The sequence below is a fragment of the Drosophila innubila genome, chromosome X (assembly GCF_004354385.1).
Source record: "Drosophila innubila isolate TH190305 chromosome X, UK_Dinn_1.0, whole genome shotgun sequence".
NCBI classification, from domain to species: Eukaryota; Metazoa; Arthropoda; class Insecta; order Diptera; family Drosophilidae; genus Drosophila; species Drosophila innubila.
In genome coordinates, this window is record NC_047626.1 from 19,396,430 (window position 1) to 19,419,906 (window position 23,477).

At 34.2% G+C, this 23,477-nt stretch overlaps 2 protein-coding genes across 2 annotated transcripts; both read left to right on the forward strand.

Moving 5' to 3' along the window:
• Nucleotides 1-427: 427 nt before the first annotated feature.
• LOC117793780 (chondroitin sulfate glucuronyltransferase) lies at nucleotides 428-22,663 on the forward strand. Its single transcript, XM_034634175.1, has 6 exons — nucleotides 428-1,221; nucleotides 13,388-14,101; nucleotides 18,594-18,749; nucleotides 19,082-19,681; nucleotides 20,341-20,836; nucleotides 21,421-22,663. Exons 1-6 carry the CDS (start codon nucleotides 1,003-1,005, stop codon nucleotides 21,747-21,749), a joined length of 2,514 nt encoding a protein of 837 aa, XP_034490066.1. The 5' UTR covers nucleotides 428-1,002; the 3' UTR covers nucleotides 21,750-22,663.
• On the forward strand, nucleotides 4,834-5,667 carry LOC117793782 (ferritin-2 heavy chain). The gene is made up of 2 exons (XM_034634177.1): nucleotides 4,834-5,008; nucleotides 5,085-5,667. The coding sequence occupies exons 1-2, from the start codon at nucleotides 4,874-4,876 to the stop codon at nucleotides 5,520-5,522; spliced, it is 573 nt and encodes a 190-aa protein (XP_034490068.1). The 5' UTR covers nucleotides 4,834-4,873; the 3' UTR covers nucleotides 5,523-5,667.
• Nucleotides 22,664-23,477: the final 814 nt, after the last annotated feature.

The following is a 23,477-nucleotide window of genomic DNA, read 5'->3' on the forward strand; positions in this document are numbered from 1 at the left end:
GGAGTATTGAAAAGTAAGTAACGCAAAATAGAGATAACAGAGCGACAAAAAGAGCATACTTTAATGCTAACGCAATGCAGAGCATTATGTTAAACATTGCAAACCTCCTTTAACATAAGGCCAGTACGCACACCATGTCAATTAATATCGCAATATACTATAATTGCCATGTATTTTTAATATATATATTTATTTGAATAATTAAAAAAATTACAGCACTTTTGTTTGAACATTTTGTATTTGAAAAGTTATTATTTTATCACATGATCTGTAATCAGCATACTTAATAAAAGCGGCCAGTTGGCAGATCATTTTAAGATAACAGTCAGTTAGCAGTTAAGCATTACAGCCGGCTAACATAACAAGGTACGCTGCTAAAAATGCGAAACAAATGCAGATAAAGAATCCCATTTTTTTACGTTACGCGGTGTGCGGCGGCCAGGCGGCGCTTCTTTGCGCTTGTTGAATTAATTTTTTTTATATATTTTCGTAGCATTAGCGTCTTCAAATGAATTAAAGTGTAAACTGTGCAATACAGTGTTAGTGTGTGTAAATATGACTTGTGTACTTGTGAATTTGTATTAAAAATGCGCCAAAAGCAAACATCGGCTTTAGTTCAACAACAACATCGATACACAAGTGCGTGCTGCACAGCAACAACAACTATAACAACAACAATACAGCGCTAGTGCCAAAATTAGCCGGCATAGTCAGAGAGCACTTGTTTGAGTTCTCTACCCGCTTATCGCTTGCGGTAAAAAAACACAAAATAAATATAAAAAAAAAGAAAAGAAACGAACATAAAAAACGAATCGAAGGGAAACGGAGCAACAGGCGGCAAGCAACAAGTCCAGGCAAAAGAAGAAGCAGAAGCAGTGCGTACAACAACAAAGATGTACACATGACAACAACATCGTTGAGCATCAGCATCCTATATGTGCGTGTGCGTGTCAATGTGTATGTGTACGGTGTATGTGACTTCATTTGCAAGACGCCTGAAACATGCGTAGACCGTCCGCGTGGAGTCGCAATCATTATTTTGTGATTGGACTGTTGCTGGGCCTGGTGCTCAGTCGCTATATACCGCAGGACATTTGGGAGCTGGTGCAGCAGGAGGAATGTCCACAGGAGGCGGCCGAGAACCTATTTATCGAACGCTTTGGCCAGGATTTTGAGCCACATTTGAATTTAATCAACAAGCCGCTGGCGGCCAAAAAGCCGGTAAGTCACCAAAAAAATAAAACTCAAGCATTACCCCTCTCACTTCAACATCCCAGCCATAATCTTTCCTCTGCTCTTGCAAATTGATCAGTGTGTTATTTGCACGTGGGTCACTCACCAATCAGAAATCAGAGATCAGTAATCGAAGAGAGTGCGAGAGCAATTGTCATATACAAATGCAAATGCAAATGTGTATGTGTGTTGAGTGTTGAGCGTCTGTCTGTATTGGTGCACATGGCTCATTATATGAAGCAATTTATTGACCTTCTGGCTTATCGTATTTCGCTTTCGTACTTCGCCTTTCCTCATTTTGGGTGGGAAATACACTTATGTATGTTAAAGTTAGTCAAGTAATTGTTTCGACAAAATACAAAATATTCGCAAATTGAATTTTGTAAAAAAAACATATTTTCTTTTGATTGTTTTCTTTTTTTTTTGTTAATAAAAACCATAATAAAGGAAATCCATTGAGCTTATTTTTTTTTTAAAATAATAAGCAAATATTTGAATTTTCACTTGTCAAAATAATTACTTGACCAACTGTGCCCATATAAATGTACATTGTACATATATATACATATAACGATCGTCAGTGCAGACGTCATTTGCTTTCAATTGCTGTTATCATGGCCTAAGTTTGTACATTATGACTTAGCCAGCTGAAGACGTGCAAGATTTTAACCTAGCAGCGAGTCCAATGACCAAATAACAACAAGAACAACAACAATAATAATCATTTGCTAGTCGCTTCTAGACAATTAGCACCTGGCGCGCAGCAGCAGCAATTTCAACCATGCATCTCACAGTTTGACAGTCAGTGTGAATGCTACTGTTAGCTGTTAACAGTCTGATGGCAATTGGAAAATTGTCAACAGTTACATTTTAATGCGATTTAAAATATGTGCGAATATTTGCATCGTTTGCAAAAAAACATGATCAGATCCACAAAAAAAAAGTATATTAAAAAACAACGAAAAAAGAAAAAAAGAAAACTACTTATAAAACAGGCGATGAACAAAAATTCCAGTGGCGCGCGCATAAATTACATTTAAATAAATAAACGCATTTCAATTATAAACCAGAGTCAAGTAAATATAACGTTAGCTGATCATGCATCATGCCACACTTTAATAAATATCCACATGCATATATGTATGTACAGTAGTTGTGTGTACATATGTGTGTACCATAAATTGAACGCAGCAAAATTTATTGAATTAAATACGAGTAAACATGAAAAATATCCAAAGAATATCAATTAAATATTGATATACCCTGCTTATTATTCTTTCCGAATTCTGAAAGTTTCCTCTTCTTTGATTTAGGCAAACTTTGAGCTGGAAACAAGAGGAATGAAATTATAGATTTATTGAAAGAACTTTTTAACGACATTCGGAATGACATTTTAAATATATTAATAGCCTTGAGGGTATCCTTTTTTCATATATCATGCTGCTTATTATCCAGAAACAGCTAAAATGAAACACACATTTAACAACTAATAATATATAATTTGGATTCACATGTTCATGATTCTTCCTTCAATCTTTTTCGTTGTCTCTACATATATTCTGTGCTATCTATAAGATGCTAATTCAAGATGTTTCACATATTCCCGATCAGTTCTTTAATTTCTACCCACAATCCAATTCAATTCATATCCAACTTAACAATCATGCAACTAAAGGGTATACATTCAATCGACACCCTGAAAATATAAATTTACTTATTTATTTTTCCCTTTTTCACCTCGTGCGATTTGCGTTTTGTTTGTCTCTCGTTTTTTATTCAGTTAACAATGCAAACGTTTGCGTTTTAATTAGTAAAATAAAAAAACAAAAAACAAAAAAATATTTTAATAACTTGATAAATTTGGTGTTGGAGTTCTCCACTACAGATAATGCATATCGTCCAATTGGTTGTGAGTTCTCGAGGCATTTTAGCCACAAAGCGAACAACAGTCGAGTTAAGCTAATCATGGTTTTGGCAAATGATTGCCCATCAAACTAATGTGGCATCAATTCAATTGGCATGGCGAATTCGTTAACAACAAGTTAACAAATTGAAATTTATATTAATTTACGATTTTTATTGATATTAACGGCATCTATTGAGATAAAGTAGCTAAAAATGCAAATAAAATGCAGATGAAATAGAGACATTGGTAGTTTAAGTTACAAAAGAGTTAAAATAGTGCTGACAAGGAGTTTATTGTAGTATCTGGTTTGTTTTAAGGTGCATTATCAACTGATATGTTATGTTGTCGGGTCGATTTAATCAACAGGATATTCATTCAAATTTTATGGATTAACTTGAGTGATTCTTTTAGATTTATATTGCAACTGCTTAGCGATAACCGTTAACGGATATCAATGCAAATGTACAATGTCTTGGAACCACCAGCTGTGTGTAATTAAACTGGAAAAGTAGTTTCACTCATCTGGTCAATGTTGAAAATGTTTTGAGTTTAACGATGATTTGCGTTTCGTGTGGCAACAACTACCGATGCTTAAAATTAATGTTTTTATGCTATTATTATATCAACTTTATGTGCCCACTGTGTATTTTAATGGTGTGCGTGTGTGTGTGTGTTTTAATGTGCGTAAGTTACTTACTTCAAAAATGTACGATATAGAAACAGAGTAAGACAAAGACAGAGATAGAGATAATATATATTTGAAACTCGTTCGTAGACAAAAAACTTGAGCAAAAAGTCGTTTTCCATTCACTTAATAAATGACAATAACTGAGTTTACTTAACGCGCAACATTGTTAATGTTGTTGTTGTAGCCTAAGTAAACACACATTGAGTGTGTGTATGTGTGTGTGTGTGTTTGTGTTTGTGTGTGTACACTGACTAAGTGCCCGGCGACACAGTAAAACAAAAAGAAGACAAGCAAAATTAAATGAAAAAAAAAAAGTGAAATCATAGCTGTCGGATCGGTACTTTAAACTATGACCCGACATAACACAATATCTTGGACGATGCGACAGAATCCGAAACGATTCCCTTTCTAAAACAGTCGAACCTCTCTGTACAGTAAACTTCGATACAATGAAGCTTTCCCAAATTTTAATTTTGAAAATTTTGTTAATTTAAACTCTTTTCTTTTTTATTTTTGTCTTAAAGAATTGTTTAATATTTTTTGTTGATAACTTTTAGTATAAAAAAATACAACAAAATAATTAAGTAAATTTCTGATTTAGTATAAATTATTTGATTTAATTATGACTGGCTAGCTTTTCAATAAAGCCTATTTTTTTATTACCTCTACTGAATGATTGGAAATCATGTAACATTATGAATTGATTTTTAGGGGTTTATGCCCTAATGAAGAAATAATGCTTGAAAAGGGAAAAACTTTGTGAAAAATTATATAACATCCACACTTTCTATTGAAGGTACACTTATTGAAATATTTTTGTGTAAGAATTTTTGGCCAATCACGGTAATGAAGATACACGGGCAATGCCGACTTAAACTAAGCTAAGTACTATAACAAAATGCTAACTGATTGATCGACCTAGTAGCTATGCAGGCATAAGTCAGATAAACATCAGAAACTAAAAAAACAAAAACACATTTAAATTCAATTTTATTTTTTTTTTGCTAAATTTTGGTATAATAAAGTAAGTTTAAACCTCTAGAAATATGGTCCATTGCTTTCGTCTGATCACACGGCATATGTGCATGATAATGCGTCAAAATTTTGGCAAAAGTTGTGAGCAAAAACTGAACGATCAAATCAATATGGAGCTAAAGGCGTGTCATCAATATCTGGCTATGGTAGGTGGCAATTAAATGGTTTAAAGATGCGGCATTAATTTTAATATTCTTTCTGTATTTTGCGCAACTTTGATAGGCCTTTCATTTCGATCGTGCCGACGTTAGTTCTCCAGGTGTTTCTGGCTTTTTTCTGAAGGCCAGCGCCGAGGAGCGTGAACATGCCGAGAAAATTATGAAATATATGAACAAACGTGGAGGCCTTATTAAACTTAGTGCCGTTCCGGAACCCGTGCCCTGCTTTCCGGATAGTTTGTCGGCCCTTAAACATGCACTGCAAATGGAATTGGAGGTTAATCAACATTTATTGGATGTCCATGCATTGGCTAGCAAAGAAAATGATCCAAATCTTTGTGATTTTATTGAGGCCAACTTTCTGCAGGAGCAAGTCGATGGCCAGAAGGTCTTGGCCGACTATATCAGGCAATTGGAGAGGGCTCAGGATGATCTTGGCGATTATCTATTTGATAAGTATATGCTCAATGGGGGTATGCATGGCAATGGTCATGCCAAATAGATAGAAATAGAGCTGTATTACCCGTTCAATTTTGTTGCTTCAATAAATGCTCGGCAATTGTGTTTGCTCCGTGACAGTTTCAATTCATAACTTGTACCACTTATCAGGCCTGTCCATGGAGCACACACGCTGTCTAAAAATAAAACCCATTCTTATCAATTAGTACTATATACAATATATGGAAAGTACGCTCAACGTACAGCATTGACAAGCGAAGACCCCGAAGAGGTTTAGTAAAAAACACGATTGTCATGTTGTCAGTAGATCAACTGGTCAACTGATCAGCTGATCAACCGATAAGCATAGCAACAGTCACAGGATCAATAGCATCACAGACTCTTATATACGATCATGCCACATCATAAAACAAGCTACTTGATTGAGACGAGCTTTGTTTGACTTAAATAAAATCTTCTTCGAAAAAGTATAATCTTACCTAAGCTATTTAAAATAGTTAATAGAAGTTAAGCTTTATCAACATATATATTTATATTTTCACCCAATTAATTCTCAACCTAAATTAAAATATCAGTTTTCTCATATTTGTTATAAATTTAAGGATGAAAGGGAGCTTAAAAGCTGTAGAAAACTTGGGGGAGCTTTTTAGGTTTTTTTTAAAACCTAGCATTTATGATTCTATCTGTGATCAATAATGTACGGTTTGTTCCAGCAGCTCTTTCTTTCTTGCTCTCTCTCTCTCTCTCTCTCTCTCTCTCTCTATCTCTCTCTCTCTCTCTCTCCCACTTTCTCTCTCAACAATTTAAGAATGCAAATAAATTTAAAGTAACAATGAAACTTAAAAACTTAAAAGCTTAAAACTTTCTTAGAAATTTAAGGATGGAAGCAAGCTTAGAGGTTATATAAGTCTCGCATTTAATTTGTAATATTTTCCCAGACATTTCTGACGTTTGATCTATTAACTCTCTGTCGTCTTTTTAGTTTTCAACAATTCAAGGAGCTTTAAAGTTTCGTGAAATGTTAGCTTACCGTTCGATCTATGTCAAGCACATATGTACATAGAGGTATGTGTGTATATGTCAAGAGCTTTGATCGTCTAGTCATAAAGAGACACAGTTGATATACTTTTGATTTAGATAGAGCTCACCCAGACGCAATAACTAAGTAAGTGAGTCTATTGAGCAGCTTTAGCTGTTGCCTTAATTGAAAAGCGCGTCGCATTTCCGGCTTAAGGCCCACATACTTACGTATATATGTAGATACATATTTATAGATCTAAATATAAGTGGATATATGTCTATGTGAACTTGTGTGTGTGTGTGTGTGTGTGCACAACAGCGCTCTCAATTAATTGTCATAAGCGCGAGACTTAGTCGACCCAACTGAACCACCAACCGGCAAAGCATCACCACTACCATCACCTCCACTGATATGTAGCAAACAAACTCGTAGCCACCGCCTGCGCACTTGTTTCAATTAAGATTTGTCAAATCCAATGCAATGCCATAGTGACTACTTGGCTTTGTGCCCGATTGAAAACGAACTGAGATTGGGACACATGCAATATATCATTCCATTTACCCGTACTTAACTATCTATATCCATACATATCATGTATATGTGCCTATTATAATCTGTTGCACTTTTTCGATGCTTAGATGTAGGCTAACTAACTGTAGGGAAACTAAAAGCATTAAAATGCACTCAAATAAGTTCATCATTCATCATTTGATTGAAATTGATTAACTTTGATTGTTTGTGGTGTATTGTATTGCGGATCAATTTGCACAGCTTGACAGCTATTTGTTGAATTGAAAATAATTTTAAAAAGCAAACGAATGCAGTCGAATTACTTAAAACATTCGAATCATTTGATTTGAATTGATTTACTTCATTTATTTGTGCTGTATTTTTTATTGAGAATCAATTCACGCAGCTTTACAGCTCTTTGACGAGTCGCAAATAATTTGAAAAAGCAAAGCAAATACATTCGAATAACATGAAACAGGTGAATTCATTTGAATTAAGTAGTTGAAATATTTATAAATTATTGAAACTGAATACTTTGTGATATTAAGAAGTAGAAGCGAAACTATCTTTGCAAAAATTTGTTAAGTCAAATAGAGTTACTGAAAGTAAAATGAATGTATTCGAGTTATTCGAAACATTGGACTGCAACTGAAGTAATTGAAAACACTTGAAGCGGAATAATCTTAACAGTATGACATACTGCAAAGCATTTCTCAAAGCAAATGTATTCGAAATACACTATAAGGAGAAGCACTTTGCAATCCCAATAAATACGAGCATATTTATATGTATGTATTCATTTGCATAAAAATATACATAATTTTCAACCCATTGTAAACTTCATATTAGGTGACACAAAAAAACTCAATTAAATATTGAAATTGCATCTTTATCTGAATGATTCAGACCCTCTGCGTATTCAAACGAATACTCTTGACGCATTCATTCATTAGCCCTTGGGCTTTGCCTTTTGCTGGAAGAGCACCCAAAGTAGCCGCCATATAAATGGGCCATATACGAAGTGCTCGTGGCAAAAGTTATCTCAAGATTTATTACACCAAATGCCGACCAGAAACTGTAACTGAAAACGAACCTGAACCAGAAACCGCAGCCATTTGCCAGGCCATATAATCAGTCAACTTGAACCATGGTTTGAGTCATCATTCAAGTGTGAGTGTTATTTGAATGAAGGGGACTGCTAAATGTAAATTGTAAACCAGGTGGATCGCTCAATTGGAAGGTGGGTCAAACTATTCGATGGCCAACTGAACAAATAAACATAATTCAATATCAATGTTTAATTAACATTTTCTCAAATGGAAATTGAAATATTCATAGTTGTCGTTGTCATTGGTGACGTTGCCTCGCTTTTGATAAGACAACAAAAATTGTTTTTTTTTCGGCTACTGATAAAAAGCGAACACTTTAAAAGAGGGAAAAAAGTGTGGCTATTTGTTGTAAATTCTGTTTTGTTAGTATGTTTTGCCACCACAAAACTATCAATTGAAAATATTCGTATTCGTAGTTGCTCATCGTAACGTTTTTCACTTCCTCTTACGTCACAAGGTTGCCGGGGCTTCAACTCATTGTCTTATCAATTTCCAACAATTTCTTAAAACAAATCAAATTTAATGAGATTGCACAGCCACGTGCAGCGAATAAACTTACGCATCTGCTTTAATATATAATCGATATGATTTCTGAACGTATTTCGTTTCCAATTCACAACTGGTTTAGGCGCTGACTTCGTTATGTGTAGAATAAATCAATTAAGATGCTTCCTTAACTGATTTTACTTTTAATTTGCAATTTTCTGTTTGCCTAGTGTCAAAGTTGTAGTACAATAAGAAAGTTTAGCCAACTGATTTTATTTATGGCAATTGGCTTAAACTCAGATTTCTTTAAAAAATATAGCTTTAATAAAAAACTTTATTCAATGATCAGTTCAGTTCTAAATTTAGCCTAATTTGTTAATAAAATAGATGAGTGTATTTTCCCAATCTGTTGATTCACCATCATAATTCATAAGAAACTGCGAAATGCCAAAGCAAATACAGTTTTCAGGAATATTGGGCGTCGTGCATCAGCTTTAAGCGATCAAAATTTCGTTCGATTTTGGAAATTCGCAGAATTTCAATGCATCATTTTCCAATATATGTACATACACCTAAATACAAGCATCTACATAATTTTGGAAAGTATTTTCATTTAGCTCCCATAAGTAAAAAGAATATATGGAATCAATATAAAGATTTTTTTAGGTGGAAAGAGGAAGCGTAGGGAGGGGGTAATCCATTTGTGGTTTGGCAAATGTTTACCCATTACCTATAGTGTGTGTGTGTGTGTGTTTGTGCAGTGTGTGTTGTGTTTAGATATTTACACTATTAATTACGTATATGGATGTATCTACGGCGGCTGCTGCCGTAGCATGTGGTGCCGTAATTTCAGCACAAGGTCATCTTGGATTTACGCTTACTTTACAGACGCACCGGCGAGGAGGGGTTAATGGGGTGCATTGGCCAGGTTATTAGCTAATTATCACGTTGCTTTAAGACTCGACTGCTACCCCTGACAATTAATAAATTTAGGCATAATGAAGTTGCATTGATTTACCAATCATCATAGCTGAAGGCAAAGGCATTGCTCTAGTGATCTTTATACACTTGCACCTTGTTGTACCCTGTACAAGTGGTGAACAAAGGGTATACACTGGTGTTTTAACTTTCATTAAATGTAGTTTTGAGTTGAGTTTTAAGTAAAGCGACAAAAGGATTGCTAGTTTTGTTTCTTGTTTCTGTAATACCCTTTGCAAATTTCCGACAAAGGGTATGTACAACATTTCTAAAATAAGCTTAATTAGTGACAATTTAATTCTGTTATTCCAGATACAACTTCTATTACTACTATCAATTGTATTGTATCTTGCTCCCGGTTGTGTAACAGTGCATAGTGTCTCTCAATTATTCTACTCTTAAAACTCCCTAGTTTCAATAATATTTATTTTTGGCACTCTTAATAATTTTTGGACAACCTGTGAACAATTATTTTATGTATGGATATAAATATATATTGAACTCTCAACAAATTTGAACTCTGTGTAATATCGCAATAAAATTTTTATTTTGGGAAAATAAATTTAAATTAATTTTAATGTAAAAGTTGAAAAATAACTCTTATTTTTAATTTTTTCAATAAAAATTTTAAATAAGAGTTATTTTTGATAGCTTTAAATAAAAAAATTAAGTTATGTTATTTTTTTTAAAGAAATTAATTAACTTTAAACGCAGAATGAATCAAGAGGCCAAACCATGATCAAAATGACATTCCACTTCAAAATCGGTTTAGTTTTTATAAAGTTATGAAAGTTTGAAGTTAGTCGAACGTTTGACCTAGCAACTTTACAAGTCAAAATATTTGTCCGATTTGACATGATTTTTTACAAAAAAATGAAATGTCTCAGAATCAAATTTAAAGTGTTGTTTTATACTAAATACGCTATAAGGAGTTGATTAAAAGTGAAAACTTGAGATTTAAAATTTTCATTTTTCAATATTTCAAAGGGGGGACCCTATGGTATTAAATTCTAAACCCATATTTAGAGGGAATTTTTTATTTTTGTACGGAATTAAATAACTTTAAATGCAGGATACATTTTGAGGCCAAAACATGATCAAAATGACGTTCCGCTTCAAAATCGGTTTAGTTTTTAGAAAGTTATGAAAGTTTGAAGATAGTCAAATCTTTGACTTACCAATTTTACAAGTCAAAATTTTGGTCCAATTACCATGATTTTTTACAAAAAAATGAAACGTCTCAGACTCAATTTTAAAGTATTGTTTTATGATGGTCGAAAAATAGTAGAATTTTCTAAATGCAAAAAAATTAAATGAAGTATGAGTTAAGAGACCGAATCATGATCAACTTGGCATTGAAAATCGGGTCAGTTTTCATCAAGCTATGTCAATTGGAAATTTGTCAACTCCTTGACCTAGCAACTTTACCACAACCGTACCGGTACAAGCGTTTCGGCTTTCGGTTCTTGAAGGAGAATTATTATCGGTTACGGTTGCAGTTCCGGTAATAAAAATGAAACGGTTAGTGTTATTCCCTGATTTTAATAATATTTAAATGATCGCACTCTAGCTAATTAAAAAAATTTCCTTTTTTTTTATAAATTAATTTAAATATATATAAATTGAAGAAATATTTATTATTTTATTCCACTACCATAAAACTGGTTACAGAGTGTATATTAGTCTGTTATTTGCTGGCGGTACTTGTAGTGAGTTGTTATACGTATTAGTTTTTATAGTAACTGCAATTAGCGCTAATTGTTGCACCAAGCTTCACTTCAATGTCGACCAATTGCCCCGCCCCCTCCACTTACATATAACACAATGTGGACAGTGTACAAGTGACTGTGTGTGTGTGTGTGTGTGTATCAGTGTGCAGCTGAAGCAGATGCACAAGATATTAAGACTAAAACTGAAGCTAGTTAAGATTGTAATCTCCAAGGGTCAGGCAGGTGGGCGACTGACGTCAGAGTCTATAAAACGTGTCCGACCTCGAACGAAGGCCGCCAGTTTACGAGGCCCATAAACAGTGGCCAATTATTAGGCACTTGTAATTGACCATAATTCTGTATGTATGTAGCTGTCTTCCTTACACAAAAGTAAACGAAACGAAACAGAACTTTAGATTACAAAAACTCAATTCAAAACAATACAAAAAATATATATGGCTTATTTTAAAAGTAATATTTTTATCAAATATTTTGCACATCATCACAAATATGCAAATTTTTTATAAATAAATATAAGTAAACTGTTTTTGACATCAAAAAATAAAAAGTATTCAGAATTAAATAAAATGAAATATTTAATTGCAAATTTTTTTAATATTCCCTATTGGAATGCAGTGACTGCTACAGTAGTTACTCGTGTTGCTAAACTATTCGCAAGTTGATCAAATTCACATATATACATGAACATTCTTTCCAGGAAACTCGGCTCAAGAGAATCGTAAACATTTTATGGCGAACGTTGAACTCCGTTTTTTTTTTTTTTAACTAGATACAAAATAGATAAACTCATTCCACTTATTTTGTTAATGTATTTCCTTTACTTGTACTTCATTTATGAATAAATGAATAAACATAATCATCTGTAATCATCGCGAACCACAATTTGAGTACCCACTTGAGCTGTCTGTCTCTCGATTTCTCGGTCTTTTAGCGGTTTGAGTTCTCAAGTGGGCAAACGTGCAGGCCAGGCCCAGTATGCAGCTGCTCCGATAATTTTAATTATGTCAAAGTACTTAAATATAGCTATATAATGATATATGTAGATACACTTACCCTTCGAACATAACTCTTGAGTTTAATTGTTCTATTAAGCGATCTGTTTTCGCATTTTTATATCAATAGGTTGAGTTTTAATTTATTTATGTTAGTACACTTTTTGCGATTAAGGAACTTTTTTTTAAAGTGTTCAGTTTAAAATTAAATTTAATAACTTTGGGTATTTCAACTCTATATTTAGTATTAATAACATTTTCTGTTGCATTAAATCGATCATCTTAAAGGCTTTCAATTTGAAGTATATATTTTGTATTAATTCATATATCTAATCAATATGAACAACCGACATTATATAGCCCCATTTTATTTGTCTTGAAGTTTTTAAAGATTATAGTCGCATATATGTATGTATGAGAATGGTGTCTCCCATGTTTGTTGTAAGTTGCTCGTAGTTTGAGATTGCCTTTCGCCCATTTCGAATTAACGCAAATTAAAAGGTATTAAAAGGGTATCTTAAGTTGAGTATGTCCATTGTTAATACATAATTCAAAAATAATACTATGTACTACTATTAATAATTATATTTAAAAACAAAGTTTCTCGATTGATCTTAAATAATTTCAATTTCATTTAATAGTGTACAGGGTAGCTGCTAGTCTTAATTACCCTCGTTTAAAGTAAATATTTGCTCAGATAATTTGATAATTTTGATTTTCGACGTATCGTCTCTATGGCAGCTATATGATATAGTGGTCCGATTTGAACAAAATTTGGTCAGAATATATAGGAACAGCCCAGATGTATATTGTGTGAGATTGGTTGAGATATCTAAAAAAACCAAGAAGTTTTTCATACAAAAACTTCATTTTCGATCTATCGTTCCTATGAAAGCTACAGGATAGAGTGGTACGATCTGCGCAATTTTTTTATTACATATTTATAATATTTTTCTAGATTTTTTGTGAAAGTTTCATAGCGATAGCACACCTATAAGTATTTTTGGCAGCTGATTTCATACAAGACCGACCACAGTGCACAAGTCTGATTCTAATTGTTATTTTTAATTTTCTTCTCTCAGGTAAAAAATGTAATGCGACCGCGTTATTACTCCTCGGAGTTGGGCATAAGGGAGAAGATCTTTATTGGTGTGCTGACCTCCCAGGAGAACATCAATACCTTTGCGACCGCCTTTAATCGCACCACCGCCCATCTGGTCAATAAGATCAAGTTCTTCATCAATGCGGACAGCGTGAAGAGCAATTATCAGTTGAAGAATATTGTCGGGTTTACCGACACCCGAGAAAGTCGCCGCCCATTCCATGTGATCAAGTATATAGCTGACAATTATCTGGATGATTATGATTACTTTCTGCTAGTGCCGGATAATGTTTATGTCGATGCGCGTAAACTAAATGCATTGCTCTATCATATGAGCATCACCTTCGATCTGTATATGGGCGGGACACGTGTAGGAGCCGGAGGCGGGGGAGCGGGTGGATTTGCTGATGCGGGTGTGGGTGCGGGTGCGGGTGCGGGTGCTGGAGATGCACCAGCAGGATCTGATGATAATGCCGGAGATGAATCGAATGATGATTCGGATGCGGCGGGCCTAAGTGATCGCAACTATTGTGCCCTCGAGGCGGGCATTCTCCTCAGCAGTAGTGTCATCCGCAAGATGCGCAACAATCTGGAACGATGTGTCCGCATTGGCATCACCAGCGATCACAGTGTCAACATTGGCCGATGTGTCAAGTATGCAAGTCGTGTGTCAGGCTGTCAGGACACTTTTCAGGTGAGTTACCGATTCGATTTTGTAAAAACTAAAGTTTTGATGCCTTTGTCGACTACTGCAAAATTTTTATTTTATTTTTAAAAAGTTTAGATAAAACATAAAATTGCAAACAATTATTTAATTTGACTTAAATATCTTAAATTTATTATAATTTTATCTTCATCGCGTTTAGTTAATCAGAACATATAAACATAATAAGCGCTTAATATTTACATATACAGGGTGATCAAAAGTATTTACAGAATACTAGGGTTAAATCTACTCGCTATTTAAAGTTACTTCATTTACATTTTGGCATCAATGGAAAGGTCTGCATGAATGATACAAAACTTTGCTCAACCCATTAAGTACCCATTACAAATTTTGAATTTATGTTAAAATCTACTTTTTTGACTTTTTTCCTAGGGCTTAAACAAAAAACTTTTTGATGCAAAAAGTTTCTCTAAAATTTTTGAAAAATATCTTCGCCTATAATTTGTATGATTTTTCGTTTGTGATGATCTCAAAAAATATTTGGTATGAAAAGGAGGAAAATGTGCAAAAAAAGAGAAAAAAAAGTTTGAAAAAATCATAAGAAAATATAAGCGAAAATATATTGCGTTCATTGTCAATTTTATTTCCATTTTATTTATTTTCACGACATTTTTTTATTTATTATAAACTTACAACTTTAACGAGATGTCTTTAAAAGTGGTGTTTTTGATTTTAGCACTGATGGAATTTAAATACTAACACATATTTGAAAGAAGCTATTATATATGCATACATACTTTTTAGACATTTTTCCATTTGTAAAAAAATGCAGTTTAAAAGCTGCGCATGTGCGGAATGTAACGGCATGCCAAGTTGCTCAGTAATTAACTGTCATGCTGTTAAGAGCTTAGAAGCTTAAGTTAAGAGCCATAAACTAGTCGGACACCCGAACCACTAATTTTGTGATGAGTTAATTAACACTCTTTCAGCTGAACAGCTCATAGGACATGCATGTTAGCAACATAACACTGTACATAAAATCGCATTAATTTTTTTTGCAGCAGATTTATTACACTTATACCCTTTCACTACAAAATGTGTTATAAATGTCTCTAAAACTTACTACAGAGTAACGCATTATAGTATTTAAATAAATTTGGTTAAGAAAGTGTTTTGATAAAAATATAAATATTTACATATGCATTTGCTTTTTATTTTTTAAATGGTTAAATTCGATGAAAAAATAATGTTTTATATTACGCAAATAAAATTTGTATTTTTTCAAAGTACTTTCTTGACTAAGCGTATGTGTATGTCTTAAGCGAATCTACATTTTAGTACAACGTAACGCTTAGTTCAACATACTCGTAAATAATTTTATATTGCGAAATTTATAAACACATGCTGCAATACGGCATCCACAGGCGATTTAAATACGTTCCCATCTGCATAGCATTCACATCCACAATGTAAACCACAACAACTGTCAAACGAAAACGTGAATGAAATGTAGAACAAAGTTACAACAACAAAAACAAAAACTATGTACAGCAATTAGCACAGATCTTTTGCAGCTGCAACTGTAACAGACTGTAAACGTTATCTGTCTGCAGCAGCTGTTAACAGTTTGGGAGTCACTGTTGTCGGCAGTAATTCGTTCATTAAAGAAGCAAACAAACATACAGTTGTATCTATGTGTAGTATTAAATGTATGTGTATGTGGATGCGTGTGTGTGTTGCGAGTTAATTTGCCCGTTTGCTTGTCGTGTGATCTTTGTTGCTTCCTACACGCTGTTTTATTTATTTAAACAATTTGCCGTTGACTAAAAAGACGCACAGAGAGACACGCACACACACACGTACACACACACACACGCATGCAAACAGAATGCCAGCAATGAAATGAAATAAAATGAAAAAAATCAGTTCATTGATACAGAAAAGTGACCCTGAAAAAGAGCATCAACGGCTGAGCGAAATGCGATGCGGAAAGAGGAGAAGACAAATAAAAAAAAAGGAAAAGAATTGTTTTCAACGGCACGCCGAAGATTTCATACGCTTGCAGAGCTTTAATTTTCGACCGAACTATATTATATGTACATTTTAGGCAAATTAGTTCGGAATGTACAGTTAAAAGAACATCAAATTCATATTCTGTGAAATCGGTGGGGATACATATCTAAAGATACAGCCAAGTTTTTTATACTGAACATCGATTTTCACCGATTGTTCCTATAAAAGCTTATTAAGTTGAATATGTTTAGTTGAAATAAAAAAAAAGTTATCAAATCTGTGTTTCAATATTCTTTAAATCTCCTTCAATTTTAAAGTTCAATTCAAATACAAAAAAATAATAATGTGTTGTAGATCAAATAAGTTGTCAGTTATGAAGTCTGCATGTGCATTATTGTTGGTTAATTTTTTAATTTTTAAATTGCTAAAAATAGTACAAAAAAAAAAAAAATACTTAAAAAATAAATTAAATTGAATTCGATAAGTTAAAACATAGGGCTAACAACCTGCGGCTAAATCATTTTCATATCTCTTTAAGTGTGTTTTTGATACTTGATTAAACATTCTTCTAGTTGCTTTTTAAAAAAAGCTGTGAGCCGCTGTATTTTGTTAGAAAATTATAATAACCTCCGCAAGAGTAGAGAAAATCTAAGGAAGCAACAACAGTTTTGTTCGTTTGCTAAAACGTTTTTGTTGCAGGCAAACAGACATTTGGACATGCCACCAACAAACAACAAGCACTTGATAGTCAGTTTATTTAATTTCCAAGAGAGAGTTTCACAACTTGCCCCACAACTAGCAGAGTGACGAGTTGAAAGCTTGAAGCCCAACAGTTTGACATGCATTGCCTAACTTTGTGGCATTTCCTTTTCATTGAACTTGCGCTGGGTTTTTTTTTGGTTAATTATAACAACAAATCGAAATTGGAATCGCATTTTGCACAAACAATTTACCAAGCATTATAATTGTTTTTGTTGTTGTTGCTATTGTAGAATGTATGTATGTATATTTGTGTGTGGAGAAATGAAACGCAGGGCCAAAGAACTTGACGCACGTCTTTCACTTGAAATTCGTTTGTTTGGATTTTGGTTTTTTATTTATGCGGCAGAGAGGCACCATCGAATGATTTATGTTTTATGCGGTGCTGTGTTTGTGTGTGTGTGCGTGTGTGATAAAGTGTTGATTTCAGCATTTTAGCTTTTTGAAAAATAACTACATTTGCATGCTTTTGATAAAAGTACGGGTATACTAAGTCGGGATTTGCATGAATAAATCGCAGGACATTTATTTTCTGTAATTCGCTTGCTAACTTTAAAGTGCCGACTATGAAGTATAGTTATTTGAGTAGACCGAAATATGAACATAAAATGGTAAAATATTTTTTATATTTTAATTACTTGATAAAAGATTTGTTTGATAAAAAAATTTGAAGAAATGCTATAAGAAGATGTCCTTAAGAACGATGGAAACTTGCTCATTTTAAATTAATAAACATACATAGTACATGTCTTTTTAAAGTTTCCCTCGTAGGCGTTTTATTCTTTCCATTATTTTCATTGTTTCTAACTTTATTAACGTACCATATATTTTTAAAGACACTTGTCACTAGTCTGTCTCATAAAGAGTTCCTATGCTGACATCCAAGGAAATTAGGAAGAACAATTTCCTGTACTTATATTTTCTAGCTTTATGAAGTAATTTCATCATATACATAAGCCCCGAATTGCTCCCTAAATCATACATATTTATTTCGAGTGAATTTCACTAAATCTTAAAAGACACACACACTTAAAAAATAAATATGTCGAATTTCCAAAAACAAAAATTAATTATGTTGTACAACTTTAGCTTAAATGCACGCATACAGGGTATCTTAGAATTGCATTACCCTTTCCAACATAAGCTTTAAAGTGCCGTTACTTGCGCTTCCTCCTTAAACATTTGAACATTTGAATTGATTAATGAGTGCCGGCAAATTAACTGTTTGAATTTTCTGCGAAATAATGCTGAGTGCAATAGGAAGAGTCATCTAAGTGGAGTCGGAGTCTGGTGCGGAAGACAGAGAGAGAATGAAGGAGTGAGAGAGAGGGAGTTGGTAGAGTGTGTTGACTCCTCGAAACAAGTCGCCGACTTTTAGCATGGAAATGTTAATTTAATTATTCGCTTGCTGTTTCCACAACCCGCACGCATATCCTACATGGGATTGCGAATGGGAACAGGCAGAGGAAGGGGATTGGCAATGGAAATGGCAATGGGAATGCGAATGGGAATGTGACTGCTGTGTTGAGAAAATTAGAGGGGTCTTAGTTGATTTTAATGGGATCGTAAAAGGCGACGCGTCGATAAAGGAACTTAATTGTTTTGTTTAGTCAGCAAAAGTGATCTTTAAAACACATGTTCATAACTGGACTAGGGTCTGGCATTATTATGTTATGACGCAAACTTAATTTCATGCAACATTTGATGGCGCCAACTAAATTGCTGATCTCCCTCTAATCTTTTACAGGGTATACGTCAATATAGCTATGCTTTGAATACGAAAACACGCCACAACAAGGATCTCAGCATTCTCTCCAAGGAGCCGGCATTTCTGAATGCTACCACTGTTTATCCTGTGCAAACTCCAGCAGATTTCTATCGGCTACACGCTTATAACTCCAAGGTAAATTCCCATAAGCCCATAACAAACTGTAATGTTAACATGCTGTTAAGTGTTAATTTCACTTACAGCAAACACTCATGGTCAAAATAATACGTACACAAACATATATATCTTCACTATCAACTGATGTATTTTTAATTCAACTCAATGTCATGAAATTGTTTTGACAAAATAGAAAATTCACACGAATTCGGTTTTTACTTAAAAAACTAGTTATAACCAATGATTTATATTTATATATTTATTTGTATTTATTTTTTAGTTTATACAAATTATAAACATTTTTTTATTTTTTTTTAACATGGAATTTAATGAATTATGCTTATTTGCAGCATCATCTGGAGCTTGTGCAACAACGTGGCTATGAGCTGGAGCAGAAATCGTATCGCATTGCGAATGGCAGCATCTCTAATAAGATACTCGAAATACGTTGGCCATTGGGCGTGCCACCGCCCAGTGCCCCAGAGACGCGACACGACATGCTCACGTGGCAGCTACTCAATGGGACGCACAGTTTTCTGCCCAATGCGAATGCGGATCATGCGGTGGCCGAGCTCAGTCGCATCGATGCCTCGGACTTTGCCAAAGTGCTGGAGATAGCACTTCAATATGCCGCACAGAAGCATCCCAAATTGCGTTACCATAGTTTGCACAGTGCTTACCGCAAATTTGATGCCACTCGCGGCATGGACTATCAATTGCATTTGAATCTTTATGAGGGCGCCACCCCAAAGCGTCTGCTACTCAAGAGTTTTGAGGTGGCTAAGCCCCTGGGACGTGTTGAGGTTGTGCCATCGCCATATGTCACGGAGAGTACAAGAATTGCATTGTTGGTGCCATCCTTTGAGCATCAGGTGCCGGATGCACTCGACTTTGTGGCACAATACGAGCGTATTTGCATGAACAATCAGGACAATACTTTCCTGCTGCTGGTGAGTCCCTTGACCATATTCATTTAACTGTTATCAAACTGTATAGTAGTGTTAACATTCTGTCAAATGTCAATTACATTGAGTATCAGCTCCACTGTTAAAGCTTTTACAGCATTCTGAATTTAACAGTCTGCTGCTGGTGAGTCCCTTGACCATATTCTCATAACTGTTATCAAACTGTAAAGTAGTTTTAACATTCTGTCAAATGTCAATTACATTGAGTATCAGCACCACTGTTAAAGCTTTTACAGCATTCTGAATTTAACAGTCTGCTGCTGGTGAGTCCCTTGACCATATTCATTTAACTGTTATCAAACTGTATGGTAGTGTTAACATTCTGTCAAATGTCAATTACATTGAGTATCAGCTCCACTGTTAAAGCTTTTACAGCTTTCTGAATTTAACAGTCTGCTGATAGGTATCAAATTTACAATGTACATACACTGATGGTTGAAATAATAAGCACACCAACACTACTTGACTATAAACTAAAAAATGTTTTAAATACAGCTGATAATTATCATGAATTCTGTAGGTGTGTTGTTATAAATTATTGAGCATTATACGCAATTGCCACTGTGAATATAAGTTAATATATTTGGCCATCATTAACTTTCAGTAATTAGTTGAAATTACTTCCATTCGTCTTTCTCCTTTAGATCTTCCTTTATCGCCTGGACTCGTCCAGCAAGGGAGACGATGATCCCTTCAAGACGTTAAAAAAGGTCGCACTCGACTTATCATCCAAATATAAAACGGATGGTTCTCGCATTGCTTGGGTCTCTATAAGGCTGCCATCGGAGTTGAGTGCTCCAATTGCTGAAGATGATTGGCTAATGCATGCTTCTATGTATGGACCAAGGCAGTTGCTCAGCTTGGCTGTTGCCGATCTCGCACTTCCTAAACTTGGCCTGGAATCGCTCGTGTTGTTGGCCACACCTAGTATGTTGTTCCGTACGGATTTTCTCAATCGTGTGCGGATGAATACCATACAGGGATTCCAGGTGTATGCTCCAATTGGTTTCCAGTTGTATCCCTGCAATTGGGCGCATTTCTGCAAGGAGTGCGATACCTGCGATATTAGTCAGAGCAGCGGATACTTTGATCGTCACAATCACGATGTCATCGCCTTCTACAGTCGCGATTATGTTCAAGGTGAGTCTCCATTATTCGTTAACTCCAAAACTTGGTTGATATAAGCCTGTTTTTTAACAGTCCAGTTAACAACAAAGCTTTTAATTTTTGGTATATTTTATTTGATAAAAAACAATTCGTTTATAAAGAATTTTATGCCATTTTATTCAGTTTAAACCAAGGCTGCAAACCGGTTCTGAACCGAACCTCGTCGAACCGGTTCGGTTCGGGTTTTTAGGCAGCCTGAACCAGATCATGAACCGAACCCTTGAAATTATTTACTTTGCGAACCCAAACCTAAGCTGAACCGCTTTCCAAAGTAAAAGGTTCGGTTCGAAAATAAAATAATTACATAAATTTTATGGTTTTCTTATATTACGCTATGATTTGAGACTTCGAATTAAAATAAGTCATATTTAAATCTGCAAATAAATTTAAATTAACATGAAAATTTGATTTCTATAAAAAAAAAATATATATATATTTAGTTCAAAATTTAGAGAAAAATATATAAAAATTAAAATATTTTTTTGCATGAAATTGAACCAAGGTTCGAACCCAAACCTTAAACTCCTACTAAATATATTTTATATAATATTTAACAGCTCGCAAATTGTTGGACTCTCAGGGATTGCCCATCATGCGCTCTGATCTGGATATTGAGCAGCTGCTGCAGTCACCACAGCGTCCGTCGGGTGTGGAGAGCATCCTGGATATGTTTGTGGCTGCCCAGCATACGGTGCACATCCTGCGAGCGGTTGAGCCCCATCTCCGCTTTGGGTTAGATGTGCGCAATCATTTGGCACGCGGTGGCAAGTTGCCAATTTCGTTGCCCAGCAGCTGTGGGCGGAAGCAGTGCATCCATTTGGCCTCACGCAAACAGATTGGCGATGCCATCATTCGATACGAGGACAAAAGTATTCTGCAAAAGTAGTTGCTTCACGGCTGTGAGTGCGAGCGAGAGGGAGCACTGCTTTAAACTGTTATACATAATTAAATCATCAGTTCCTTTAAAAACATATATTTATATATTTCCAAGTGTGTAAATGCGTTTGTTTGTGTGTGAGGGAGTGTGTTTGATTGTGTGTGCGTGTGTGTGTGTCGATCTAGACAATTTTTGTTGTTTAATTTTGATACCCTGTAGTCATTGTAAAAAGATTTAAAAAAAAAAGATATTTAACTCAAGTCGACATTGCTGGCGCCACCTAGCGTACATAGCTTGTCCGAGGTTTGAGTACAGGGTATCAGGTAGTCGTTATTTTTTCTGTGTAAATGCCTTGCTTTAAAGTGAAACTTTTTAATGCTCAAAATGATAGGACAAGAATTGTTATTTTAGTTAGTTCTCAAACAAAAGAATAAAGTGGGAAAGAAGCGTGGAAAGAAAGAAAACTTCTTAGGGAAGGGAGTGTTTAGGGGGAATAACTTGTAGCTGCCAAAATGCTTGCTTAGGATTAATCAATATACAAATATACATAAATATTATTATATATAAAGATTACTTTGTCGAAAGTAGTTTGTAAGTTTTGAATTGGGAAGAGTGTATAACAGTTGTATAACAGTGTACGTACAACAGCCATTAGCCAATATTCAGGACCAATTTAGCTTGTCATTTTAGCCACTCTCATCCATTAGCAAATGTAAATAATTTATTTAAACTATAAATATTATGTAATTACAACAATTCCTATATATGTATGTCTACAATTTATATATATTTTTAGTAAATAGCTAAGTGTTAAACTATGTTATACATTTACCGCTTAAGTTATACAAATTGGCTGTTGAAGTTAATCGAAATGTAACTGTGGAATGCCGCCTTAGCCAAAAAGAAAAAAACAAAATAAAATGTAAATGAAGAAATGTGGCCCAATTCTTGCCTCAGCTACTCCAGCAACTGTTATATACGCTCCTACTAATATTTTATAAAGTACGTGTACGTTTTTTATGTTATCTTTTAAGAAATTACATTTTGAATCATCTGTAAGAAATCAAACATATTGTAAATTGTTGTTCTTAAACTCGTTTTAGATTGTTTCATATCAAAATCGAATTGAGAGTACAACAGAGCAGTAGTTAAGAATTCGTTGCGAAACTGTTATAAAACACAAGGCACAAAGTGCAAGGAACGTCTATAGAATTATGCCAAAATCCTTTACAATCAATCGTGTATTAGTAACGGCTCCCAACTGAAGCTGTCATACAAATACCAACTGTTATACAAATGCACAAAAAAAAAACATTCAGATATAAACATCGAATAAGTAGCCAGCCAGTTTGTTCTTAAAATTTTTATTTTTTTGTTTTATCCCATTTTCTAAATAGTATATGTTTAAGAATAATGTGTGTGAACGATTTTTAAACACATTAAAATCATATATTTTTTATTTATTAATTTTATTATTATTTACATTTGTTATAGCAAGGCAATCGATTGTACATAGAATATTCAGTTTTAGCAGTTTCAATATGTATTGTAGTCATAGTTTTTAATGCAATACTGTAATATGCCTATACCCTATATATGATGTAAATAAGTCCATAAGAAGGATTCAATACACGCCAACTATATTTGTTATATATACATATATATTATGAATATATGCATGTATTTTTTTTTTAAATAAATATATGTAAATGTTTTCTAAACCTTCATCAAAAAACT

Excerpts from the sequence above, each read along its gene's own strand:
- LOC117793780 (XM_034634175.1), top strand. The coding sequence starts at position 1,003 with ATGCGTAGACCGTCCGCGTGGAGTCGCAATCATTATTTTGTGATTGGA. Across the intron at positions 1,222-13,387 it reads CGCTGGCGGCCAAAAAGCCG|GTAAAAAATGTAATGCGACC; the intron begins GTAAGTCACCAA and ends TTCTTCTCTCAG. Across the intron at positions 14,102-18,593 it reads GCTGTCAGGACACTTTTCAG|GGTATACGTCAATATAGCTA; the intron begins GTGAGTTACCGA and ends AATCTTTTACAG.
- LOC117793782 (XM_034634177.1), top strand. The coding sequence starts at position 4,874 with ATGGTCCATTGCTTTCGTCTGATCACACGGCATATGTGCATGATAATG. Across the intron at positions 5,009-5,084 it reads GTCATCAATATCTGGCTATG|GCCTTTCATTTCGATCGTGC; the intron begins GTAGGTGGCAAT and ends CAACTTTGATAG.